The sequence below is a fragment of the Eschrichtius robustus genome, chromosome 2 (genome assembly GCF_028021215.1).
Source record: "Eschrichtius robustus isolate mEscRob2 chromosome 2, mEscRob2.pri, whole genome shotgun sequence".
NCBI lineage: Eukaryota > Metazoa > Chordata > Mammalia > Artiodactyla > Eschrichtiidae > Eschrichtius > Eschrichtius robustus.
Window position 1 is genome coordinate 175,499,521 of NC_090825.1, and position 20,502 is coordinate 175,520,022.

Genomic DNA, 20,502 nt, shown 5'->3' on the forward strand with positions numbered 1-20,502 from the left:
TTCGAGGAACAAAGGCCCCCGTGGCCTCCACCCCACTTGCTGCACCCTCCATGCCTCACTGCTGACCACAGAGCCTGATGTTCAAGGCCTCCCAGCTGGACACAGCACCCCTCCACACTGCTGCCAGCCCATGCCCCTACCGTTCCCTTCGTCTGCCTAGTCTCTGTGTCGTCCAGCGCCCATGTCACCTCTTCCAGGAAGCTTCCTGTGATCTGCCGTCCTCTCTCAGGGACGTTACATTAGAGCCATGCTTGCTAAGCAGAACCTGCTGCATACACTGTGACTGTTCACACCACCATCCATTAAAGGTCCTGATAAGTCCTGCAGTGGAGAGGCCTGGTTTCATGTGTAGAGCTTCAGCACTGCAGGGCTTCTCAGGGCCTTGACACATTGATCACTACCCAGACTGTGAGAACCGTGGGGGCAGGGACAGGGTTTTGGACACTCCGTTCCATGGATATTAATCAGGTGCCGGCAGGAGGCAAGGGGTGAATAAATGAGGCAAGAGCTGAGTGACTTACTAACAGAAGAAGGAGAAACATAGATGCGGGCCTGCTGTGACATCTGTTAATGTTTTCCTTTATCGGGTCCTCTGAGTCCCCTGCTTCCTCGCTGTTCCTTGCACTCACCCAGCACAGTCTCACCTCAGGACCTTTGCAGTGGCTGTTCCCTCTGCCTGAATCACTTTTCCCCCTAGACCTCCCTGTGGCTCCCTCCCTCACCTCCTTCGAGTCTTTGCTTCTGAGCGAGGCCTTCCCAAGACCGCTTTTAAAAATTGCAACCCCTTGGGAATTCTCTGGCGGTCCAGTGGTTAGGACTCCACGCTTTCACTGCAGAGGGCCTGGGTTCAATCCCTGGTCAGGGAGTTAAGATCCCACAAGCTGCACGGTGTGGCCAAAAAAAAAAAAAAAAAAAAAAAGGCAATCTCACCCTGTGCTCCCAGGCTGACCCCGGCCCTGTATCCCCTCCCACAGTGCTGGGCCGCCCCACCCTGTCGGTGCAGCAGACCACCGAGGGCAGCCTGCTGGCACGCTGGGAGCCCCCGGCCGGCACCGCCGAGGACCAGGTGCTGGGCTATCGCCTGCAGTTCGGCCGCGAGGACTCGTCGCCCCTGGCCACACTGGAGTTCCCGCCCACCGAGGACCACTACACTGCGTCGGGCGTGCACAAGGGCGCCACGTACGTGTTCCGACTGGCGGCCCGGAGCCGAGGCGGCCTGGGCGAGGAGGTGGCCGAGGTCCTGAGCATCCCCGAGGATACGCCCCACGGCCACCCACAGATCCTCGAGGCGGCCGGCAACGCCTCCGCCGGCACAGTCCTGCTCCGCTGGCTGCCGCCAGTGCCCGCCGAGCGCAACGGGGCCATTGTCAAGTATACGGTGGCCGTGCGGGAGGCCGGCGCCCTGGGCCCCGCCCGAGAGACCGAGCTGCCCGCGGCGGCCGAGCCGGGCGCCGAGAACGTGCTCACGCTGCAGGGCCTCAAGCCCGACACGGCCTATGACCTCCAAGTGCGGGCCCACACGCGCCGCGGCCCCGGCCCTTACAGCCCCCCCGTCCGCTACCGGACGTTCCTGCGGGACCAAGGTAGGCGCGCGGTGATCCCCGCACCAGAGCCGGACCGGGCCTCGCGCCCACCCCCACCCCAGCCCCCTCCCTCTCCCCCGCCCAGGTAAGTGGTCACTTTTCTGCTTCCTCGTGGACGCTCAAGGCGAGTCCGGACCCCGAGGCTCCGGCGTTGGCAAAGGTGGGACACGCCTAGGTGGCACGGCCGCCCCCCTACACCGCCCCCAGCCCACCCCGTCCCCCCCAACCCCCCTCCACCTCCGCCTTCTCTCTGCAGCTGCGCCGTCTCCCGCGGCAGGGACTTGGAACAGGCAGGGCCGGGCCAGGGCCAGGCAGTAAGGCCACGGGCACAGCGGACGACAGGGAGCGCCTGGGCCGCCCCCCACACAACCCCGTCCCCCCGCTCCCCCCGCCCCCCAGCACTCACGGGACCTCTCCTTTGCTCTTTCCCGCCTGCCGCTGCCTGGCACAGTCTCGCCCAAGAACTTCAAGGTGAAGATGATCATGAAGACGGCGGTCTTGCTCAGCTGGGAGTTCCCCGACAACTACCACTCACCCACGCCCTACAAGGTGCAGCCTCCCGACGAGTCGGGGGGTGGGGCTTGGCCGGGGTTGGGGCCTGGTCTGGAGTCAGGGCTGAGTCCAGGGTTGGGGGGTCAGCTGGACTCGCTGCTGGGTAGGCTTGAGGCTCAGTCTAGGGTTGGGGCTTAGTTTGGTGTCAAGACTTATTAGTCTGGGATCAAGGCTCAGTCAGAATTGGGGCCTAGCCTGGGATCAGTCCCAGGGGTTGAAGTTCATTCTGGGTTTGGGGCTCAGTAGGGGATTAGGGCTCAGTCAGAGCTGGGGCTTAGCCTGGGATCGGGGCTCAGCTAGGATTCAGGCTCAGTGTCTCAGTCTAGGCTCAAGCCTCAGTCTGGAATTAGGGCTGTTTAAGGATTGGGACTTAGAGCCGGGACTTGGCTGCGATTATAGCTCATCCTGGGTTCGGGGCTCAGTCTGGGGTTGGGGCTGAGTTTGGGGTCAAGACTTAGTCTGGGATCAAGGCTCTGTTAGAATTGGGGCTCAGCTGGGATTGAGGCTCAGTCTGGGGTCACAGTTGGCAGGGTCAGGGCTAAGTCTGGGATCCAGGCTCGGTCAGGACCAGGGGCTCAACCCAGAGCCCTACTGAGCTGGCCCGGCCCACAGATCCAGTACAATGGGCTCACGCTGGACGTGGACGGCCGCACCACCAAGAAGCTCATCACGCACCTCAAGCCCAACACCTTTTACAACTTCGTGCTAACCAACCGTGGCAGCAGCCTGGGTGGCCTCCAGCAGACGGTCACTGCCTGGACCGCCTTCAACCTGCTCAGCTCTAAGCCCAGTGTGACCCCCAAGCCCGACTCCGATGGCTACATCGTGGTGTATCTGCCCGACGGCCAGAGCCCTGTGCCTGTCCAGTAAGCTCAACTCGCCCCCCTCAGGGATTTTGCGCCCCTCCACCAACCAGCTCTGTGACTGGGGCCAGCCGCTTGACCTCTCTGTGCCTCAGTTTCCTCACCTGTCTGTAAAACAGAGATCACATCAGCCCCACCCCGTGTGGTTCCCCTGAAGGTCCAGTGCTTCTCGTAGATGTTGTTGCTAAATGTGGCCTCGTGTCTGCTCTTTGAGCATTCCCTGACGCCCCCATATGCCTGACCTTCTACTGGTTCTAGGTTCCTAGACTGGTGGGGAGGCAGAGCTGGACACAGACACCCTCAGTCCCATGGTGTGGCAGTGAGAGGCACCAGGGCTGAGAGTCCCCAGTAAGGAGAGGATGACTCTGGGAAGCAGGGAAAAATCGAGGATTACAAGACTGTGTGGGCATGGAAGCTGGGGTTTTGAAGGATGTATAGGAGTTTGAGAAATATACATTTGACCCTTGAACAGCATAGGTTTGAATTACATGGGTCCACTTATATGCGTATTTCTTTCAACAAGTACAGACTACAGTATTACACGATCCACGGCTGGTTGAATCCACAGATAGAGAACCATGGATACAGAGGACCAACTACTTATATATGGATTTTTGACTGCTCAGGGGGTCGGCCCCCTTAACCCCCATGTTGTTGAAGGGTCCATTGTAATTGCACAGGGTAGGCTTTCTAGGCAAAAGGTACAGCATCATCAAAAGCCTGGAGGCTTGAATCAGGAACTATAGTCCTATGTGACTGGGGCCATACGCCCATTGTATGAGCAGAAGGGAAAATTCAGAGAGGGGCGGCTCCCCAGCTCAGCCCCAGATAGCATCCCTTGGTCATGCTAGTAGACAACCTCCCATGACTCCATCTCCTGATAGGAACTACTTCATTGTGATGGTGCCACTGCGCAAATCTCGTGGTGGCCAGTTCCTGACCCCGCTGGGCAGCCCAGAGGAAATGGACCTGGAGGAGGTAAGAGCCTGGGGCCCAACCAGTGGGGCCCAGACATGTCCCAGCTTTCGTGAGCCCAGTTGCTCCCAGCCAGGTTCTGAGCAGCCCACATCTCTGTTCCCACAGCTGATCCAGGATATCGCACGGCTGCAGAGGCGCAGCCTGCGGCACTCACGCCAGCTGGAGGTGCCCCGGCCCTACATCGCGGCTCGCTTCTCAGTGCTGCCACCCACCTTCCATCCCGGCGACCAGAAGCAGTACGGTGGCTTTGACAACAGGGGCTTGGAGCCTGGCCACCGATACGTTCTCTTTGTGCTTGCTGTGCTGCAGAAGAGCGAACCCGTAAGTCCCAAATGGTGTCTGCCCATATCCAGCCACACCCACTGAGTGAGGCAGGCCAGTCCCTAGGGCCCTGACCTCAGAACCAGACACAGATCTTCCTAACTGTGGTCAGAGTTGGGCAGAGGGAACGGTTTGAGGTTGAGGGTATCCCATAGGGAAAGTTTTTTAGAGGAAAGGATTTTGAAACTAGGGCTTTGACGGATGTGTAAGAGTTCGGTAAAGAAAGGGCATCCCACAGTTTGCATGTGCAAAGGTCTGGGGTGCAAGAGGAGTAAAAGGGATTCCAGAGTGGCGGAAACAGAGGAAGGGGGAGAGTGAAGATTGGCAAGGGCCAGGCCATGCAGGCCACCAGGGTCAGGGTTCTTGGGAGCTGTAGGAGGGTTTAGAGTAGGGGATGGACATGGATTTGTGTTTGAGAAAGACCCGTGTGGCCACCGTGAGGAGGACGGGCACTGATGGAGGTCCCCCCACCCCATTCCTGCAGACATTTGCGGCAAGCCCTTTCTCAGACCCCTTCCAGCTGGATAACCCAGACCCACAGCCCATTGTGGACGGCGAGGAGGGGCTCATCTGGGTGATCGGGCCCGTGCTGGCTGTGGTTTTCATCATCTGCATCGTTATTGCCATCTTGCTCTACAAGAAGTGAGCCCCCTGCCCCCCCACCACTTGACAGGAGGGAAATCTTCCTAAAAAAGGAGAGGGGTCTGGAAAGATCCAGGGGGGAACAGTCATCTCAGAGGATCATCGCAGAAGCCCTGTATGGTCCAGACAGGGAAACCAGGGCTCAGAGAAATTAAGCCACCTGATCAAAGTCACACAGCCTGGGAAATGGCAGGGCTAGGGTTCCAACCCAGCCAGTGATTTGACTCCTGTTAAGTCTGGCGCTCCACTGGGCAAGATTTGGGGTGGGGGCTGCCTCTGTCCAGTTTAAACAAGGTCACGTGGGACGTGTCCCAGCTTAGAAAGAGAGGGCTGAGATGTTATTCCTGGTGGCGGGGGACCCACGCAGGAAGGATTAGCCCCATTTTCTGGAGGAGACCGAGACTCAGAGAGGGAAAGAAAGCCACCCACAGTCACAGAACAGGCCCTTGATGGCCAGCACACCCTCACCTGTCTTCTTTCCCCCCCCCGCCCCCCGCCAACTCCTCACCTATGTCTGTTTTCGGGAGCAGTAAGCCTGACAGGTAAGAACTGGTCCTGCCCTTTGGAGGCCAAGGAGGGGAACTGGGGTGGCGTCGTGCCTGTTGGGTGAGCGGGCGCCTGGCTGCTCCAGCCGTTGCACACGTGTCTGTGCATGGTCGTGGGAACCCCAGTTGTGCGCAGCTGGGTCACATGTTCGCGTGTCTGCTTGCTCCTACAAAGTAAACGCAAGGACTCAGAGCCCCGCACCAAATGCCTACTGAACAACGCCGACCTCGCCCCCCACCACCCCAAGGACCCCGTGGAAATGAGACGCATTAACTTCCAGACGCCAGGTATGTGCTGATCCCAGGTGCCAGGGACGACAGCGACGGGGGGGGAGGGGAGAGGTAGCGTAGGGAGAGAGGAAGCTGCCACCTCGGTGGATCCCGAGGACTGCCCCCACTGAACTGTGCTTGGTACGATTCAGTTCCTAATTCCCAAATTCCTCCGTGGCTCTGGGTTTGGAACTGTCGTGGGTTGATTCTGCTTACAAGCAAAGGAGGCTTTTGAAGAGTTGCATTTAACTGGTGGCTGCTGTCTTCTCTGGGAGCTTAAAGGATATCTTCAGACAAAGACAAAAGCAAAACTTTTCTGAATCCTCATTTCTTCTGGCAGAAAGAGCTCTGCTTCTGTTCACACCTCTAGTCTTAAGGCCACTCAGTGGTGGGTGGTAGGGTTTTTCCCACATTCCCCAGGGACGTGCCCCTAGCAAGGTGCAAGAATTCCGCCTCCACCACAGTCTGTCTCTCTCCCCTCCATGGCCGCAGATGCTCATGTTCTCCCTGCCTCTTTATAGTTCCCTGTAGGTTAATAGGATTCAGCCGAGTCGCCTGCCATGCTTGGTGGGAGAACTGAATCAGGATCTTGCCCTTGATCATCTTCATGTGCAGTGATCCTCTCATTCCCTCACCTCCTCCCTCTTAACGGGCTCATGCCAGCTGCTTCTCACCAAATAAGGAATTTTTAATTTAACTGATGGCTGCTGTTCTCCTTATGAGCTCACAGCGTGGTAACGTCTGTCTCTCTGCTTGCACCCAGCTCTTCACTTCTTGTCTCTGAACTCGTTCATATTAACTCTTTGCAACCAGATGGAGATTTTTAAACATTTATATTGAACTGATGGCTGCAGTCCTCCTGAAGGGCTCATGCATATAGCCTTGCATGCTATTCCTAACATATTTATTTCTCTCTCTTTTCTGCTGCTGGACTGTCTCATGTTAGTTCCATGTTTATCCAAACGAGGATTTTGATCATTTATTTTAACTGATGGCTGCAGTCCTTCATAAGAGATCATGAAAGGTCTCATGGCACCCCTGATACACTCCCTTCTCTTTTCTGTCTCTGGACTAGCTATATCAATTCTGTTTCCATCCAAATGAGGATTTTAAATGTGTATGTTTAAGGGATTGGTGCTGTCCTCCTTAAAGGTCATGGCATGGGCCCGTATGTCCTTCCCCTGCCCCCAAGTTTCTCCCTCACCATCCTGCCTCTCCTCCAAAATCCCCTCTGCTGACCCCAACAGGGGACCCAAGGCCAGGTTGGTCTGGGGGGACATGTTGATAGAAGAGCCTAAAGCTTTGGGATCTTTCCGAAGTCACAGCTGAAAATCAGGACTGGCCGGTGTCCAGCCGGAGGGGTGCACAGCAGCTGCTGTCGGTTCTCTGGTTGGGGCCCAGGCGGCCGTGTGTCCCTCACTTGTTGCTCTGCCCTTTGCGTCTGTCCGCCGGCTGCTGCGCGTGCACCCAGCGAGGGGCGGGGGGAGGTGGCCTCCCCGCGTGTTTTCATTTATTTATTGTTTGCTGTTTCTGCAGATTCAGGCCTCAGCAGCCCCCTCAGGGAGCCGGGGTTTCACTTTGAAAGTTAGTTCCTGTGTCTCTCTGTTCTTAGCTTCCTTTCGCCCCTGTTTGTATTTCATCCTTGGTTTCTCCATCCCGCCTCCTCTCTCTCTGCCCACCTGTCCTGCGCTGGCTTCTCGAGGGGGGGGGGGGGCGGGGGTGTGGTCTGCCGGGCCCTGAGGTCGCGGGTTGTGACTGCGTGTGTGTGTGTGTGTGTGTGTGTGTGTGTGTGTGTGAGAGAGAGAGAGAGAGAGCGAGAGAGCGAGCTTGGGAGCAGGCATCTAGGTGAGACATGTATGTACATGTAAGTATCGCCCATGTGATAGGGGACCCACCAAATGGACACCAGCCTCAGACCCCTTAGCTGTGGGCTCTGGGGCAGCACCCGGGGTGGCGGGGGACACGCAGGGGCTCAGAACAACAGCTCTTCACCAGCTGGCTCAGCACATCTTTATCGGTTTACCACCAGTGCTTCAGTGCTGGCGCATAGCTCTCAGTCTCCCTATAGCTGCAGAGCGAATGTGTGAGCGCATGCATGGCCACCAGGCCCCAGGAGAGGAGAGGACAGGGGTCTGGCAGGCTCAGATATGGGGAGGGAAGAGCCAGGCCCACCCCACGACCTCCAGCCACCCCCGCACCGGGGGCTCCAAAGATAAGGGACGTCACCATCCCGTGTACCAGATGAGAAAATGAGCCCTCAGAGGTCAGGGGTTCGTGGCAGCTGCCTCACCATCCAACACACACATACCCCGTGTCTCCCCTCCCCGGTCCCTCAGCTCCACCCGGCAGAGGACTTTTTGGTCCCTCTGATCCCCAAGGGGCCGAAAGGGGTGTCGGCCTCCCGCCCCTGCCCCAGGGACGGTATTTCCGAAAGCCCAGCCAGCTGCATCCGCTTCTTCATCTCTGTGTCACTTGCCTGCTTCTTGCCACGAGGCACCAGGAGCTTGAAGTCCTGGGGGGGTTGACCCTTCCCCAGCCCCTGCATCCCCAGCTGGTTGCGGGGGGCACTGGGGAGGGTGGGAGCTGGGGCTCAGCCCAGAGCCGCCGCTTCGGGCTCCCCCTCCAGCCCCGCAGGCCTGGGGTCCCTGCCCCCACGGGGGCTGCCCTGAACCTTCCCCTCCCCCGCCACTCCCTCTAACTGCAGCTCGTCCATCGCAGACTCACACTGTAGAGCACCCCCCCCCGCCCTCCCCCCCGGCCCCCGGGCTGGCCCCCAAGTGACCGGCCACGCCGGCGGGTCTTCTCTTCCCGCAGGCATGCTCAGTCACCCGCCCATCCCCATCGCGGACATGGCGGAGCACACAGAACGCCTCAAGGCCAACGATAGCCTCAAGCTCTCCCAGGAGTACGAGGTGAGCTGGCCCCCGCCTCCCACTCTCCCGGGCCCACAGACACCCACCCTGACACCCCCCGCCTCCCCTTCCCCGCAGTCCATCGATCCGGGCCAGCAGTTCACGTGGGAGCACTCCAACCTGGAAGTGAACAAGCCCAAAAACCGCTATGCCAACGTCATCGCCTACGACCACTCTCGTGTCATCCTCCAGCCCATCGAAGGTAGCACGCGGGGCCCCAGGCTCCATCATGCCCGGCCTCACTCCACAGAGAGCGCATAGACCCCCATGCCTCCTCTTGGCCACGGGGCCAGGCCAGACTGGACTAGCTAGGGGACAGGTGGGGAAACTGAGGCCTGGTCCAACGCCAGCCAGAAGCCACTGGGAAGTTTTAGATATGTATTTAACTGATGGCCGCTGTCCATGACATATTTCCATCTGTTCCTCTACATCAGTGACACTCATCAGGGCAGTTCCACTACTCGGGACATTTGGCGATGTCTGGGGACATTTTTGTTGTCACAGCTTAGAGGGAGGAGGTGTTAGTGGTGTCTAGGGGATAGAGGCCAGGGATACTGCTCAGTAACTTGCAATGCACAGGACAGCCCCCAGCATAGAATGATCTGGCCCCAAATGGCTATAGTGTTGAGGTGGAGAAACCATGAAGGACATGCCGCACGATTTCCTTGGGGACAGATTGGGGCAGTCCAGGAGGGCTTCCAGGAAGTGGGAGGCGGTGGACCAAGGTGGAACCAGCCTAGAAGGACAGAGTGCCCCCACTGATCTCTGGCTTCTCACCCCGGCCGTAGGCATCGTGGGCAGCGATTATATCAACGCCAACTACGTGGATGGCTATCGGCGGCAGAATGCGTACATTGCCACCCAGGGGCCGCTGCCCGAGACCTTCGGTGACTTCTGGCGTATGGTGTGGGAGCAGCGGTCCGCTACCATCGTTATGATGACACGGCTAGAGGAGAAATCACGGGTGAGGCCTGGACCCTGTGGCCCGCAAGCCCTCAGTCGGCCCTGGCCCACACTCACCTCTGTTCTCTTACCTGGTGCAGATCAAATGTGATCAGTACTGGCCCAACAGGGGCACGGAGACCTACGGCTTCATCCAGGTCACCCTGCTGGACACCATCGAGCTGGCCACGTTCTGCGTGCGGACGTTCTCCCTGCACAAGGTGGGGCCCAGGCCGGGACTGGGGGCTCTGGGGAGGGGGTGATGGGGGTGGAGGAGGAAGATGAGCTTCTGCCCTGGGAGCTTCCCCATGGGACAGAGAAGAAACCGTGTTGACCCAGGCTGACCACACTCTCAGGTGGCCCACTTCCTGGATGGGGACACTGAGACTCAGAGGGGAACAGCTCTTGTCTCTAGCCACAGCAGGAGGACAAACCAGCAGAATCCTACTTAGCAGTGAACCTGCTGTCCCCTTGCCATCAATCACCCTGCCCCCCACACCAGGTCTTCCTTGCTCTCTGGCCTCACCCAGCCTGGGTTTATGGCAGGGTCCTGGCAGGGTCTTGGCCATGCCCTCAAGGGGCTTCCAGTCTTGGATGGAAGACACAGTGGGCAGTCGAGACTGGGGCAGAGGGAGTCTTTAGATATGTATTTAACTGATGGCTGCTGTGCATAACATGGTTCCGTGTGTCCTTGTACATCAGTGGTTTTCAGTTGGGGCATTTTGCCATTCAGGGGACATTTGGCAATGTCTGGGGGCACTTTTTAAAAATTTTTTTATTGAAGTGTAGCTCATTTACAGTGTTGTGTTAATTTCTGCTGTACAGCAAAGTGATTCAGTTATACATAAATATACATTCTTTTTCATATTCTTTTCCGTTATGGTTTATTCCAGGACATTGAATATAGTTTCCTGTGCTATACAGTAGGACCTTGTTGTTTATTCATTCTGTATATAATAACTTAACATCTGCTGACCCCAACCTCCCACTCCTTCCCTCCCCCAACCCCGTCCCCCTTGGCAACCACAAGTCCATTCTGTATGTTCGTGAGTGTGTTTCTGTTTCGTGGATAGGTTCATTTGTGTCGTTAGATTCTGCATATAAGTGATATTATATGGTATTTGTCTTTCTTTTTCTGACTTCACTTAGTATGATAATCTCTAATTGCATCCATGTTGCTGCAAGTGGCCTTATTTTGTTCTTTTTTATGGCTGAGTCGTATTCCATTGTATATATGTACTACATATTCTTTATCCATTCATCTGTCAATGGACATTTAGGTTGTTTCCATGTCTTGGCTATTGTGAATAGTGGTGCTATGAACATAGAAGTGCATGTATCTTTTTGAATTGGGGTTTTGTCTGGATATATGCCCAGGAGTGGGATTGCAGGATCATATGGTAGCTCTGTTTTTAGTTTTCTGAGAAACCTCCATATTGTTTTCCACAGTAGCTGCACCAATTTACATTCACACCAACAGTGTTAGGAGGGTTCCCTTTTCTCCACACCCTCTCTGGCATTTGGTATTTGTGGAGTTTTTTAATGATGGTCATTCTGACCAGTGTGAGGTGGTACCTCATTGTAGTTTTGATTTGCATTTCTCTAATAATTAGCGACGTTGAGCATCTTTTCACGTGCCTATTGGCCATTTGTATGTCTTCTTTGGAGAAATGTCTATTTAGGTCTTCTGCCCATTTTTCCATTGGGTTGTTTGTTTTTCTTGTCGTTGAGTTGTATGAGCTGTCTGTATATTTTGGAAATTAAGCCCTTGTCGGTCACATCATTTGCAGATATTTTTTGTACGTTGTCTTTTTGTTTATGGTTTCCTTTGCTGTGCAAAAGCTTGTAAGTTTAATTAGGGTTCCATTTGTTTATTTTTGGTTTTATTTCTAGTGCCTTGGGAGACAGGGGACACTTTTTAGTGTCATGCTGGGGAGCGGAGGTGCTCCTGGCACCACAGTGTTCCCCTGGCCGCCAGCCAGGTCCTCTCAACATTAAGCATACATCTGGCCCAGGTGCCAGAAAACAGTAAACGGACACGAGGGAGTACGGATTTTCAGTTGATTCACACCTTAAGCACACACTGTGTGTCAGACCCTTACCTGGGCATCAGGACACCAAAAGTGTCCTGCTCTCGTGGGGCTTACAGTCTAGTGGACAAGACACAGACAATAAATATGTAAAATGACAGAAAATCTTACACATAAAACAGGGAAGAATAGAATGGGTAGTGGAGGACCTGGAGTTGGTGAGGAAGGGAGGAGATCTGGGGTAACAGCATTCCAGGCAGAGGGCACAGCCTGGGCAAAGGCCCTGGGGCCGGACTGTGCCTGGGGTGTTTTAGGAACAGCCAGGAGTCCTGTGTGGCTGGAGCAGAGTGAGCGAGGGGGAGAGAGGGAGGAGGGGAGGGCAGGGAGGGGACGGGGCAGGTCGTGCAGGACTCTGTGGGCTGCAGGGGAGACTTGGGCTTTTACCCCCAGGGAGGGCTGTGGGCAGAGGAAGCAGAGGAGGGGCGAGACCTGACTTGGGTGCTCACCAGTGCCCTCTGTCTGCTGCGGGGGGAATAGACTGCGGTGGGGATGCCCGGGGACCAGGGTGACTGCTCTGGTCTGGATGGATGTTGATGGGGCTGGACCAGGGTGGTCACCATGGAGGGGGCGAGTGAGAAGTGGGTGGGCTTGGGGTAGACTTTGAAGGCAGAGCTGACGGTGCTGCCTGATGGCTTGGATGTGGGAAGGCAGGGGAGGGGAGTCAAGGGCGACTCCTAAATTCCGGCCGGAGTGCGTGGAAAGGATGGCGCCGCCATCAGCTGAGATGGGGGGAGCGGGTTTGGGGAGAAAGTGGGGGGCACAGTGCTGGCCGCGTTGAGCGTAAGATGCCAGTGAAACTCCCAGGCAGAGACACCCCCAAGCCCCGGGGCAGCCGCGCACCTGAGGCACTCGGAGGCACTCGGAGAAGTGGTGGTCTGGAGGCGTGAACGTGGCCCCCAGCACGTGGGTGGTGGGCTGCGGTGACCAGCGGTGTCCCTTTGGCCCCCAGAACGGCTCCAGCGAGAAACGGGAGGTCCGGCAGTTCCAGTTCACGGCGTGGCCGGACCACGGGGTGCCCGAGTACCCGACGCCATTCCTGGCTTTCCTGCGGAGAGTCAAGACCTGCAACCCGCCGGACGCGGGCCCCATCGTGGTCCACTGCAGGTACCCCTGTCCCGGTCCCCCGCTCCCCGCTGCGCCCCGCCGCACCTACCCCACCCCCTTGCCCGGGGGGCCCCTGACGACCCTGCCTGTCTCCGCAGCGCTGGCGTGGGCCGCACGGGCTGCTTCATTGTCATCGACGCCATGCTTGAGCGGATCAAGCCGGAGAAGACGGTGGACGTGTACGGCCACGTGACGCTCATGCGGTCCCAGCGCAACTACATGGTACAGACCGAGGACCAGTACAGCTTCATCCACGAGGCCCTGCTGGAGGCCGTGGGCTGCGGCAACACGGAGGTGCCTGCCCGCAGCCTCTACGCCTACATCCAGAAGCTGACCCAGGTGGAGCCCGGCGAGCACGTCACCGGCATGGAACTCGAGTTCAAGGTGGCCTGGGTGGGGGGGGTGGAGGTTGCTGTGGGCCGGCTGGGGGAGGGGGCTGAGCGGGAGACCAGCGTTAAGGGGACCAGAGGGTGGGGGGGGGGTTGGTGTTCCCCTGCCTGCCAGGCCCCTGTTAGCGCCCTGGCTGAAAACACACAGCCCACCCCATCCCTGGGGAAAGCGGGTTCCCAGCCGGAGGCTGTCCTGATGGTGACCTCCTGTCCCCTCGTCCCTCGTCCCCACAGCGGCTGGCCAACTCCAAAGCCCACACATCCCGCTTCATCAGTGCCAATCTGCCTTGTAACAAGTTCAAGAACCGCCTGGTCAACATCATGCCCTACGAGAGCACACGGGTCTGTCTGCAGCCCATCCGGGGTGTGGAGGGCTCCGACTACATTAACGCCAGCTTCATTGATGGCTACAGGTACCTGCCCCTGGCCGCTGCAGGGGCCCTGGCCTGTGCCGGGCGACGCTGAGGCTCCAGAAAGGTCCCAGCCCTGCCCTCGGGGGCCTCCAGTCTTGCATGGGAGAGAGCTAGACAGACCCCGCCAGTCTCAGTCACAGCTGAGGTGGAGGGAATCTTTAGACATGTATTTAACTGATGGCTGCTGTCCGTAACACGGTTCTATCTGTCCTTCTCTATCAGAGGTTCTCAATCTGGGCAATTCTGCCACCCAGGGGAAATTTGATAGCATCTAGGGACGTTTGGATGGTCATAACGGGAGTGAGGGGGCAGGATTACTACTGGCATCTAGTGGGCAGAGGCCAGGGGTGCTGCTCAGCACCCCACAGTGCACAGGACACGGCCCCGCCACAAAGAATCATCCAGTCCCGAACGGCGGCAGTGCCGAGGTTGAGAAACCCTGGCCAAGGGAGGCTGTTCCAGGGAGGGGCTACTGCCTACGCATAGCCCTAGGGAGACGTTGGCCTGTGCAAACAACGGACATTAGTTTAATGGTACTTGAGTGCGGGCGGAGGAGGAAGGCAGGACAGGTCAGCAGACAGTCCTGCAGCCTCCTGGAGAAGCGGGAATCTATTCTCAGGCTGATGGTCTCTCCATGTGGAAAATGGGATTATTTGGAGGGTTGAACCAGACAGGGAGGGAGATGACGCCTGGGCCGGGGTTTCCCCGTGGCCCTGGCCTCACACCCCACCCCCCACCCCACCCCCGCAGGCAGCAGAAGGCCTACATCGCCACGCAGGGGCCGCTGGCGGAAACCACGGAGGACTTCTGGCGCATGCTCTGGGAGAACAACTCAACCATCGTGGTGATGCTGACCAAGCTGCGGGAGATGGGCCGGGTGAGCCGGGGGCCACGGGGGGCGGGGCAGGGGCCGGGCCAGGGCCGGGGGGCAGGGCTGACCACGGCGGCCACCCCCCCCCCAACAGGAGAAATGTCACCAGTACTGGCCGGCCGAGCGCTCCGCCCGCTACCAGTACTTCGTGGTGGATCCGATGGCGGAATACAACATGCCTCAGTACATCCTGCGGGAGTTCAAGGTCACAGACGCCAGGGTGAGTTTGGGGACGGAGTGCTGGGAAGGACCAGAACCCGGGCCGGACCCTACAGGCTGCTCACCGTTCCACTAGTGGTCTGGAGAGGGCTTCCCCAGTTGGGGGTAGAAGCAAAGGCCCAGGGGAAGGAAAAGCCCCCCAGGGTTGGGTGGAAGAGGAGTGAAGTTGGCCAGCTGGACAATCACTCCCACCACCAAGTGGGTGGAAGAGAGGGCCTTGACCCCATGGCATCCCCGTTGGAGCGTGTGTCACGCCACTCACGAGGGAACATGGCCCAAGGCGATCACGTTAAAGGGAGTGAGTGGGGCGTTTCCCTGGAAGCAACAGCCCATGGAGGGTAGTAGCGTTAGAGGGCTGAAAGCGGGCTGGGGGAGAGGTAATGGATTGATGGTGCTGGGTGGTGGCCGACGGAGCCGTAGATGGAAAAGAGCGGAGAATCCACGGGTGGCATGATGGGGCATGGGAATGTCAGTCGGGATGTTGCCAGTGGATGGCAAAGCCTGATAGGTAAAGGGCATCATTAGTCATCGTGCGTGGGTAGTGCAAGATGGCGCCGTTGGGTTGGTGGAATGGGGGGGATTGGAGAATCAGTGGAGGATGTCGCTGTTGGGTGGTCGTGGAGGAGGGTGGTAAAGAAGGATGGTGTTGGATGGGAGGAAGGTGGGACTGGAGGTTGGAACGTATGGATAACAGGACGGAGAATGCCAACAGAACATGGTACTGCGGGTTAGTGAAGGCTGATGTGTTATCAGCAATGGGTGGCGGAAGATGAGATTGGAGAGGGCAGATGTTTGGCCAGTGGCGGATGGAGACGCACAATGGGAAATGACTTTGGAGAGAGTAAAGAATGACGAACATTCAGCGATCAGTGGTAGTAGATAGTGCTGTTGATGGTATAAGGTAGAGGAAGGTGGGATTGGAGGAAGGCAGTGTTAGGTGGTGGAGGGTGGAGACTATCAGGGTAAGACGACATCACTGGATGGCACCATTTTGACGTAGAGACCGTGACTGGGAAAAGGTAGATGATGAGTAAAGGAGGGTGGTGAACGTCAGCGGAAGATGGTCCTTAGAGGGAGAAGAGTGCTGAATTACTAGGGACGGATTATGGAAGATGGTACCATTGGGTCGTGATGAATGGAAGGTGGCAGAGAGCCATGATGTTGGATGGCCCTGCTGGGTCGTGGGAAGATGGGATTGGCGAGAAGGATGGTTGAGTGGTGGGGATGGAGTACGTCAGTGGGAGGCGGCATCGTGGGATGCTCAAGGACTATGAGTTACCCGCAGTGGATGGTGAAAGTTAGGAGGTAACGCTGTTGGGTAGCACGGGCAGAAGGTGAGCTTCCAGTGGTGGCTGGTGGAAGATGGCGCCCTTGGGTGGTGAAGGCTAGTAGATGATGGCGCTGGTGGGTGGTCGAAGACAGTGAGCAGTCAGTCAGTGGTGGGGGATGGAAGATGGCACCACTGGAAGGTGATGGTATGGGGCAGTGCTCTTGTACTCTGAGATGGTACAGAGTGGAGGACGCCAGGGAGCTGGAGAATGGGACCAAGAAGGGCAGGTGTTGGGTGCACTCTGGGACGGCACAGGATGGAAGATGGCAGACGGCAGGGGTGGGTGGGATTGGAGCTGTGCAGAGAGGAGCATTTGTGGGGTGGGGGGTGAACGATGGCCATATAAGGTGGTGTCACTGGATGGTGAAGTTAGAGGCTGGTGAGGAGGATGAGCGTGGCATCCTCGGGTGCTGAAGACGAGACTGGAGCACCTCAGTGAAAGATGGTGCCATTAGACAGCGCAGGACAAGGAGTCGTCAGGGTGGATGGCGGAAAATGGGGCAGAGGATGGGGAAGGACGGAGGGTGGTGTCGGCTGGTGGTGGAGGCTGGGACTTTGGCGAGGGTGGGAAAACAACCATGACCGCCACTGACCTTGATAACAAGAGCGGGCTCTCTCTCTCTCTCTGTTCCAGGATGGACAGTCCCGGACTGTCCGGCAGTTCCAGTTCACGGACTGGCCGGAACAGGGCGTGCCCAAGTCGGGGGAGGGCTTCATCGACTTCATCGGCCAAGTGCACAAGACCAAGGAACAGTTCGGCCAGGACGGCCCCATCTCTGTCCACTGCAGGTGGGCTGCTCCCCGAGCCCCGGCCCGTGGCCCGGCTAGGGAAACCGAGGCCTCGTGAGGACGGCCTCAGGCGCTCCCGTCTGGGCTCTTTCCATCCCTGGGAGGCCTCAGAGCAGGAGGGACGGGAACCGGGCAGTTAGGTCAGGCTCCCCCAGGCACCCGCCCCTGAACTCCCGCACTCTCCCCAACAGCGCCGGCGTGGGCAGGACGGGCGTCTTCATCACGCTCAGCATCGTGCTGGAGCGGATGCGGTACGAAGGCGTGGTGGACATCTTCCAGACCGTGAAGATGCTGCGGACCCAGAGGCCAGCCATGGTGCAGATGGAGGTGAGGGTGGGACGGGAGGCGGCAGCCGGGCCCCATGCCGGTGCTGGCCCGGGCCTCTGTTTTCTCCCCCGTGAGATGAGCACAGCCACCCTCCACTCTCTGGGTGCTTGTGCGTGGAAGGTCCTCAGCCCCTCCTGCTTTGGGCTGCCCCAAGAGTAAGCTGAAGGCCAGAGCTGAGAAGCGTCCCTTGGAGTGGGCAGGGATGCGTCCATCCCGGCCCCAGAGTCACAGCGAGGTCAGGCTCAGCCAGGACCCCGGCACGGGTCCCGAACCCTGAAGTGAGGCTCAGAGCGGGGAGGGACTTCCTGCCATCGAGTTCACATGGGACATTTTAACAGTGTCCTCCAGGGACTTCCGTGGCGGTCCAGTGGTTAAGACTGCGCTCCCAATGCAGGGAATATGGGTTGGATCCCTGGTCGGGGAAGTAAGATCCCACATGCCGTGCGGCGCTGCCAAAAAAGAAAGAAAATTAAAAGCAAAAGAAAAACCAGTGTCCTCCAAACTCTCCCGTCTCTGGGGAGACAGAGCTGGAGTGGCAGCCTGCCAGCCCCCCTGGGGGTGTCGCAGGGGATGGCCAAGCGGCCGCATCCTAAGAAAGAGATGCGGAGGCGGATGAGGAGGGGAGAGCCCGGCGAAGGCGCAGGCTGCTCTGGGGGTCCCGGGCAGCCCTGGGAGGCTTCAGAGCAGGAGCGGCGCTGACAGAGGCCCACCCCTCCCCTCCCCCACGCAGGACGAGTACCAGTTCTGCTACCAGGCGGCTCTGGAGTACCTCGGGAGCTTTGACCACTATGCAACCTAGAGCCTTGTCGGCCCGGCCCGACTCCACCGGCTCTGACGCCTCCCGTGCCGGGCGGGCCCCGAGGCCTGGACCCCGGCGGCCGGGGCAGGAGGCGGCGGCCGCGTTTCCGCAGGGTCTCCGGGAGCGACGCGGCCCCTCGAGCCCCAAACCCCCGCGTGGCCCCAGCCACCCCCCTGGACCGGCCGCCGCCTTCGCTACTCGGCACATTCCTCATTTCCTTCCAGAACGAGATTCCAAAACGAGAGATTCCGGGGTGGGGGGAGGGGGGAGGCAGTGAGCAAACGGGGGTTCTTCCCCAGAACCGGAGGAGGGCGGGGGCTGTGAACTTGGCCCTCGTCCTCCCCTGGGGAGCCTTCCTGCCCCACAGCCTGGAGGGCGCCGGGGATGGGGACCCGATGCAGCTCTCTTTCGAACGCAGTGTAACTATCCAGTGACATTTCCTGTTTTTTTTAAAATAGTGTATTTTTTTTTCCTTTTCTTTTTTTTTTTTTTTAAAGAAGAAACAAACGGGGGAAAAAAAAGAAAGACTTGACGACAGTCAACGAATTCAAAAAGAAAAACTTGGCTTATTCCTATTCCGTTCACAGACAGTCTATTTTTTCACTGTAGCAGCCGTTCTTGTGTGCCAGCTGTGTTGGCAGGCGTGCGCGGGCTTAGGCTGTCCCTGTGGCTTGCTTTTTTTTTTTTTTTTTTTTTTCCCTACCATCTGAAGGTGTGCCTCACTCAAGAATAGGACCTTTTGCTCCTGAGTTTTCTTTTTCTTTTTTTTTTTTGCTTCTTTTATAATGAAATTCTCAGACATATCCAGGAGGGTGGGGGTGGGGAGCAGGGGAACTCGGGCCCACCAGCGTCAGGCCTTGAGCCCACGGGCTGGGCGCTGCCACAGAGGAGATGGCAGCGACCCCCTCCCCGCAGCCTGAGCCCCCATCCCCCTGTCTCCCACCCCGAGGAGAAGGACTGAACAAAACGGGAGGTTCTCACTTCTTCGGGGAGAGAGAGGCCATGTGCTGCCCCAGATCAGGGACCCTTTCCGCCCCCTGGGACCATGGGGCAAGTTTTGGGGCAGAAGGATGGGATTTCCCGCCCCCCCCCCCCCAACCCCTGAGCAAGTAAGTTTTTCTCTTTGTACGAGAGCAGATCTGCCGTTGCTTTCAACACTGTTTATTCAAACGGAAGCAGCTGGGTGGTTTTCCCACCTCTGTGTATGTAGATAAATCGACTTTGTATTAAAGGAAGATCGTCTGACCCCGGCCAGTGGTGGAGTCTTTGTCAAGCCCCCACCTCGTCTACCCCATCTCCCTGGGGCAGCCGGGGGCCTGGAGAGCTTGAACGCAAACCCCAAGCCCTGGCCCTGCAGGGGCTGCCTCATTGATAATAGTTAGTTACTCTTATTGATAACTGTGACCACAACTGAGCATCTACCACGGGCCAGCCCTCTGAGGTGGGAGTCAACCCAATTTATAGATGAGGAAACAAGAGAGGGCAGGCACCAATGCAAAGTCACACAGTGGTTTGAAGTGGACCTGGGATTCACACCCCAGCCAGTCTCACCCACAGCCCACAGAAGGGTCAGTGATAAAGCTGAGTTCATGGAGGGAAGAACTGGGTTGGGAGCACTATTCTTCCCCACGCTCTAGGCCACCCAGTGAGTGGACCCTACTCTGAGCCAGAGTCAGACCCTGGAGGATGGAGGGAGAGCCGTTCTGGGTCTACACCCATGCTTGGGTCTCTTCCCCATCTGGCTTAAGACCCTGAGATGGATGAAAGATTCCCCCTGTTCTCACAGATGCTCCAGGGATGAGAAGAGGGTCTTAGGGAAGGCGCCCAGCCTAGGAAAGAGTGGGGTCATCCCTTTTCGAAGCAATCAGATCCGGTAGTCAGTCAGTGAATAAATCAAAAAAGTGATCACCACCGTTAATAAGCTCAGTCAAACAGATTTACCAAACCCTCTTATCCCCACCCCTAAAATTCTCAAACACATATGGAACATTTATAAAAATCAGCATTAAGGGGCTTCCCTGGTGGCGCAGTGGTTGAGAGTCTGCCTGCCAATGCAGGGGACACGGGTTCGAGCCCTGGTCTGGGAAGATCCCACATGCCGCGGAGCAGCTGGGCCCGTGAGCCACAACTACCGAGCCTGCGCGTCTGGAGCCTGTGCTCCGCAACAAGAGAGGCCGCGATAGTGAGAGGCCCGCGCACCGCGATGAAGAGTGGCCCCCGCTTGCCACAACTAGAGCAAGCCCTCGCGCAGGGACGAAGACCCAACACAGCCATCAATCAATCAATCAATAAAAAACAGCATAATAGATAAGTCTCAGGCAAGTACAGTCAAGAAAAGAGAGCATCCAAATCCAGGAAAATGGGGGAAAACATTAACTACAGATTGAGGCTTTTTTAAAATTGTGAGATGAGTATCAGGGGAGACAAGCAGGAAAGAGAGTAGAGAGGGAGGGATAGTGGGATCGATAGCAGAGCTGACATGGGAAAAAAGTCCCTCACTCTCCCCCTGTGGGATGGTGGGAAGAACAGGCAGTAAAGAGAGAAAGGTGAAGAAATAGCATGT

General features: G+C 57.6%; 1 protein-coding gene across 1 annotated transcript in view; it reads left to right on the top strand.

Annotated features, from left to right (window-relative positions):
- The window catches only part of PTPRS (protein tyrosine phosphatase receptor type S), a 67,066-nt gene extending 47,882 nt beyond the window's left edge, over positions 1–19,184 (top strand). Inside the window, exons 13-33 of the mRNA XM_068537206.1 lie at positions 975–1,583; positions 2,035–2,132; positions 2,748–3,001; positions 3,883–3,976; positions 4,082–4,297; positions 4,782–4,939; positions 5,470–5,481; positions 5,660–5,772; positions 7,291–7,338; positions 8,569–8,666; positions 8,745–8,868; positions 9,455–9,630; positions 9,710–9,829; positions 12,648–12,802; positions 12,901–13,186; positions 13,426–13,604; positions 14,355–14,481; positions 14,570–14,695; positions 16,659–16,813; positions 17,005–17,140; positions 17,871–19,184. Coding sequence (XP_068393307.1) covers positions 975–1,583; positions 2,035–2,132; positions 2,748–3,001; positions 3,883–3,976; positions 4,082–4,297; positions 4,782–4,939; positions 5,470–5,481; positions 5,660–5,772; positions 7,291–7,338; positions 8,569–8,666; positions 8,745–8,868; positions 9,455–9,630; positions 9,710–9,829; positions 12,648–12,802; positions 12,901–13,186; positions 13,426–13,604; positions 14,355–14,481; positions 14,570–14,695; positions 16,659–16,813; positions 17,005–17,140; positions 17,871–17,939 — 3,353 coding nt within the window. The 3' untranslated portion in view covers positions 17,940–19,184. The remainder of the gene's footprint in view (positions 1–974; positions 1,584–2,034; positions 2,133–2,747; positions 3,002–3,882; positions 3,977–4,081; positions 4,298–4,781; positions 4,940–5,469; positions 5,482–5,659; positions 5,773–7,290; positions 7,339–8,568; positions 8,667–8,744; positions 8,869–9,454; positions 9,631–9,709; positions 9,830–12,647; positions 12,803–12,900; positions 13,187–13,425; positions 13,605–14,354; positions 14,482–14,569; positions 14,696–16,658; positions 16,814–17,004; positions 17,141–17,870) is intronic.
- Positions 19,185–20,502: the final 1,318 nt, after the last annotated feature.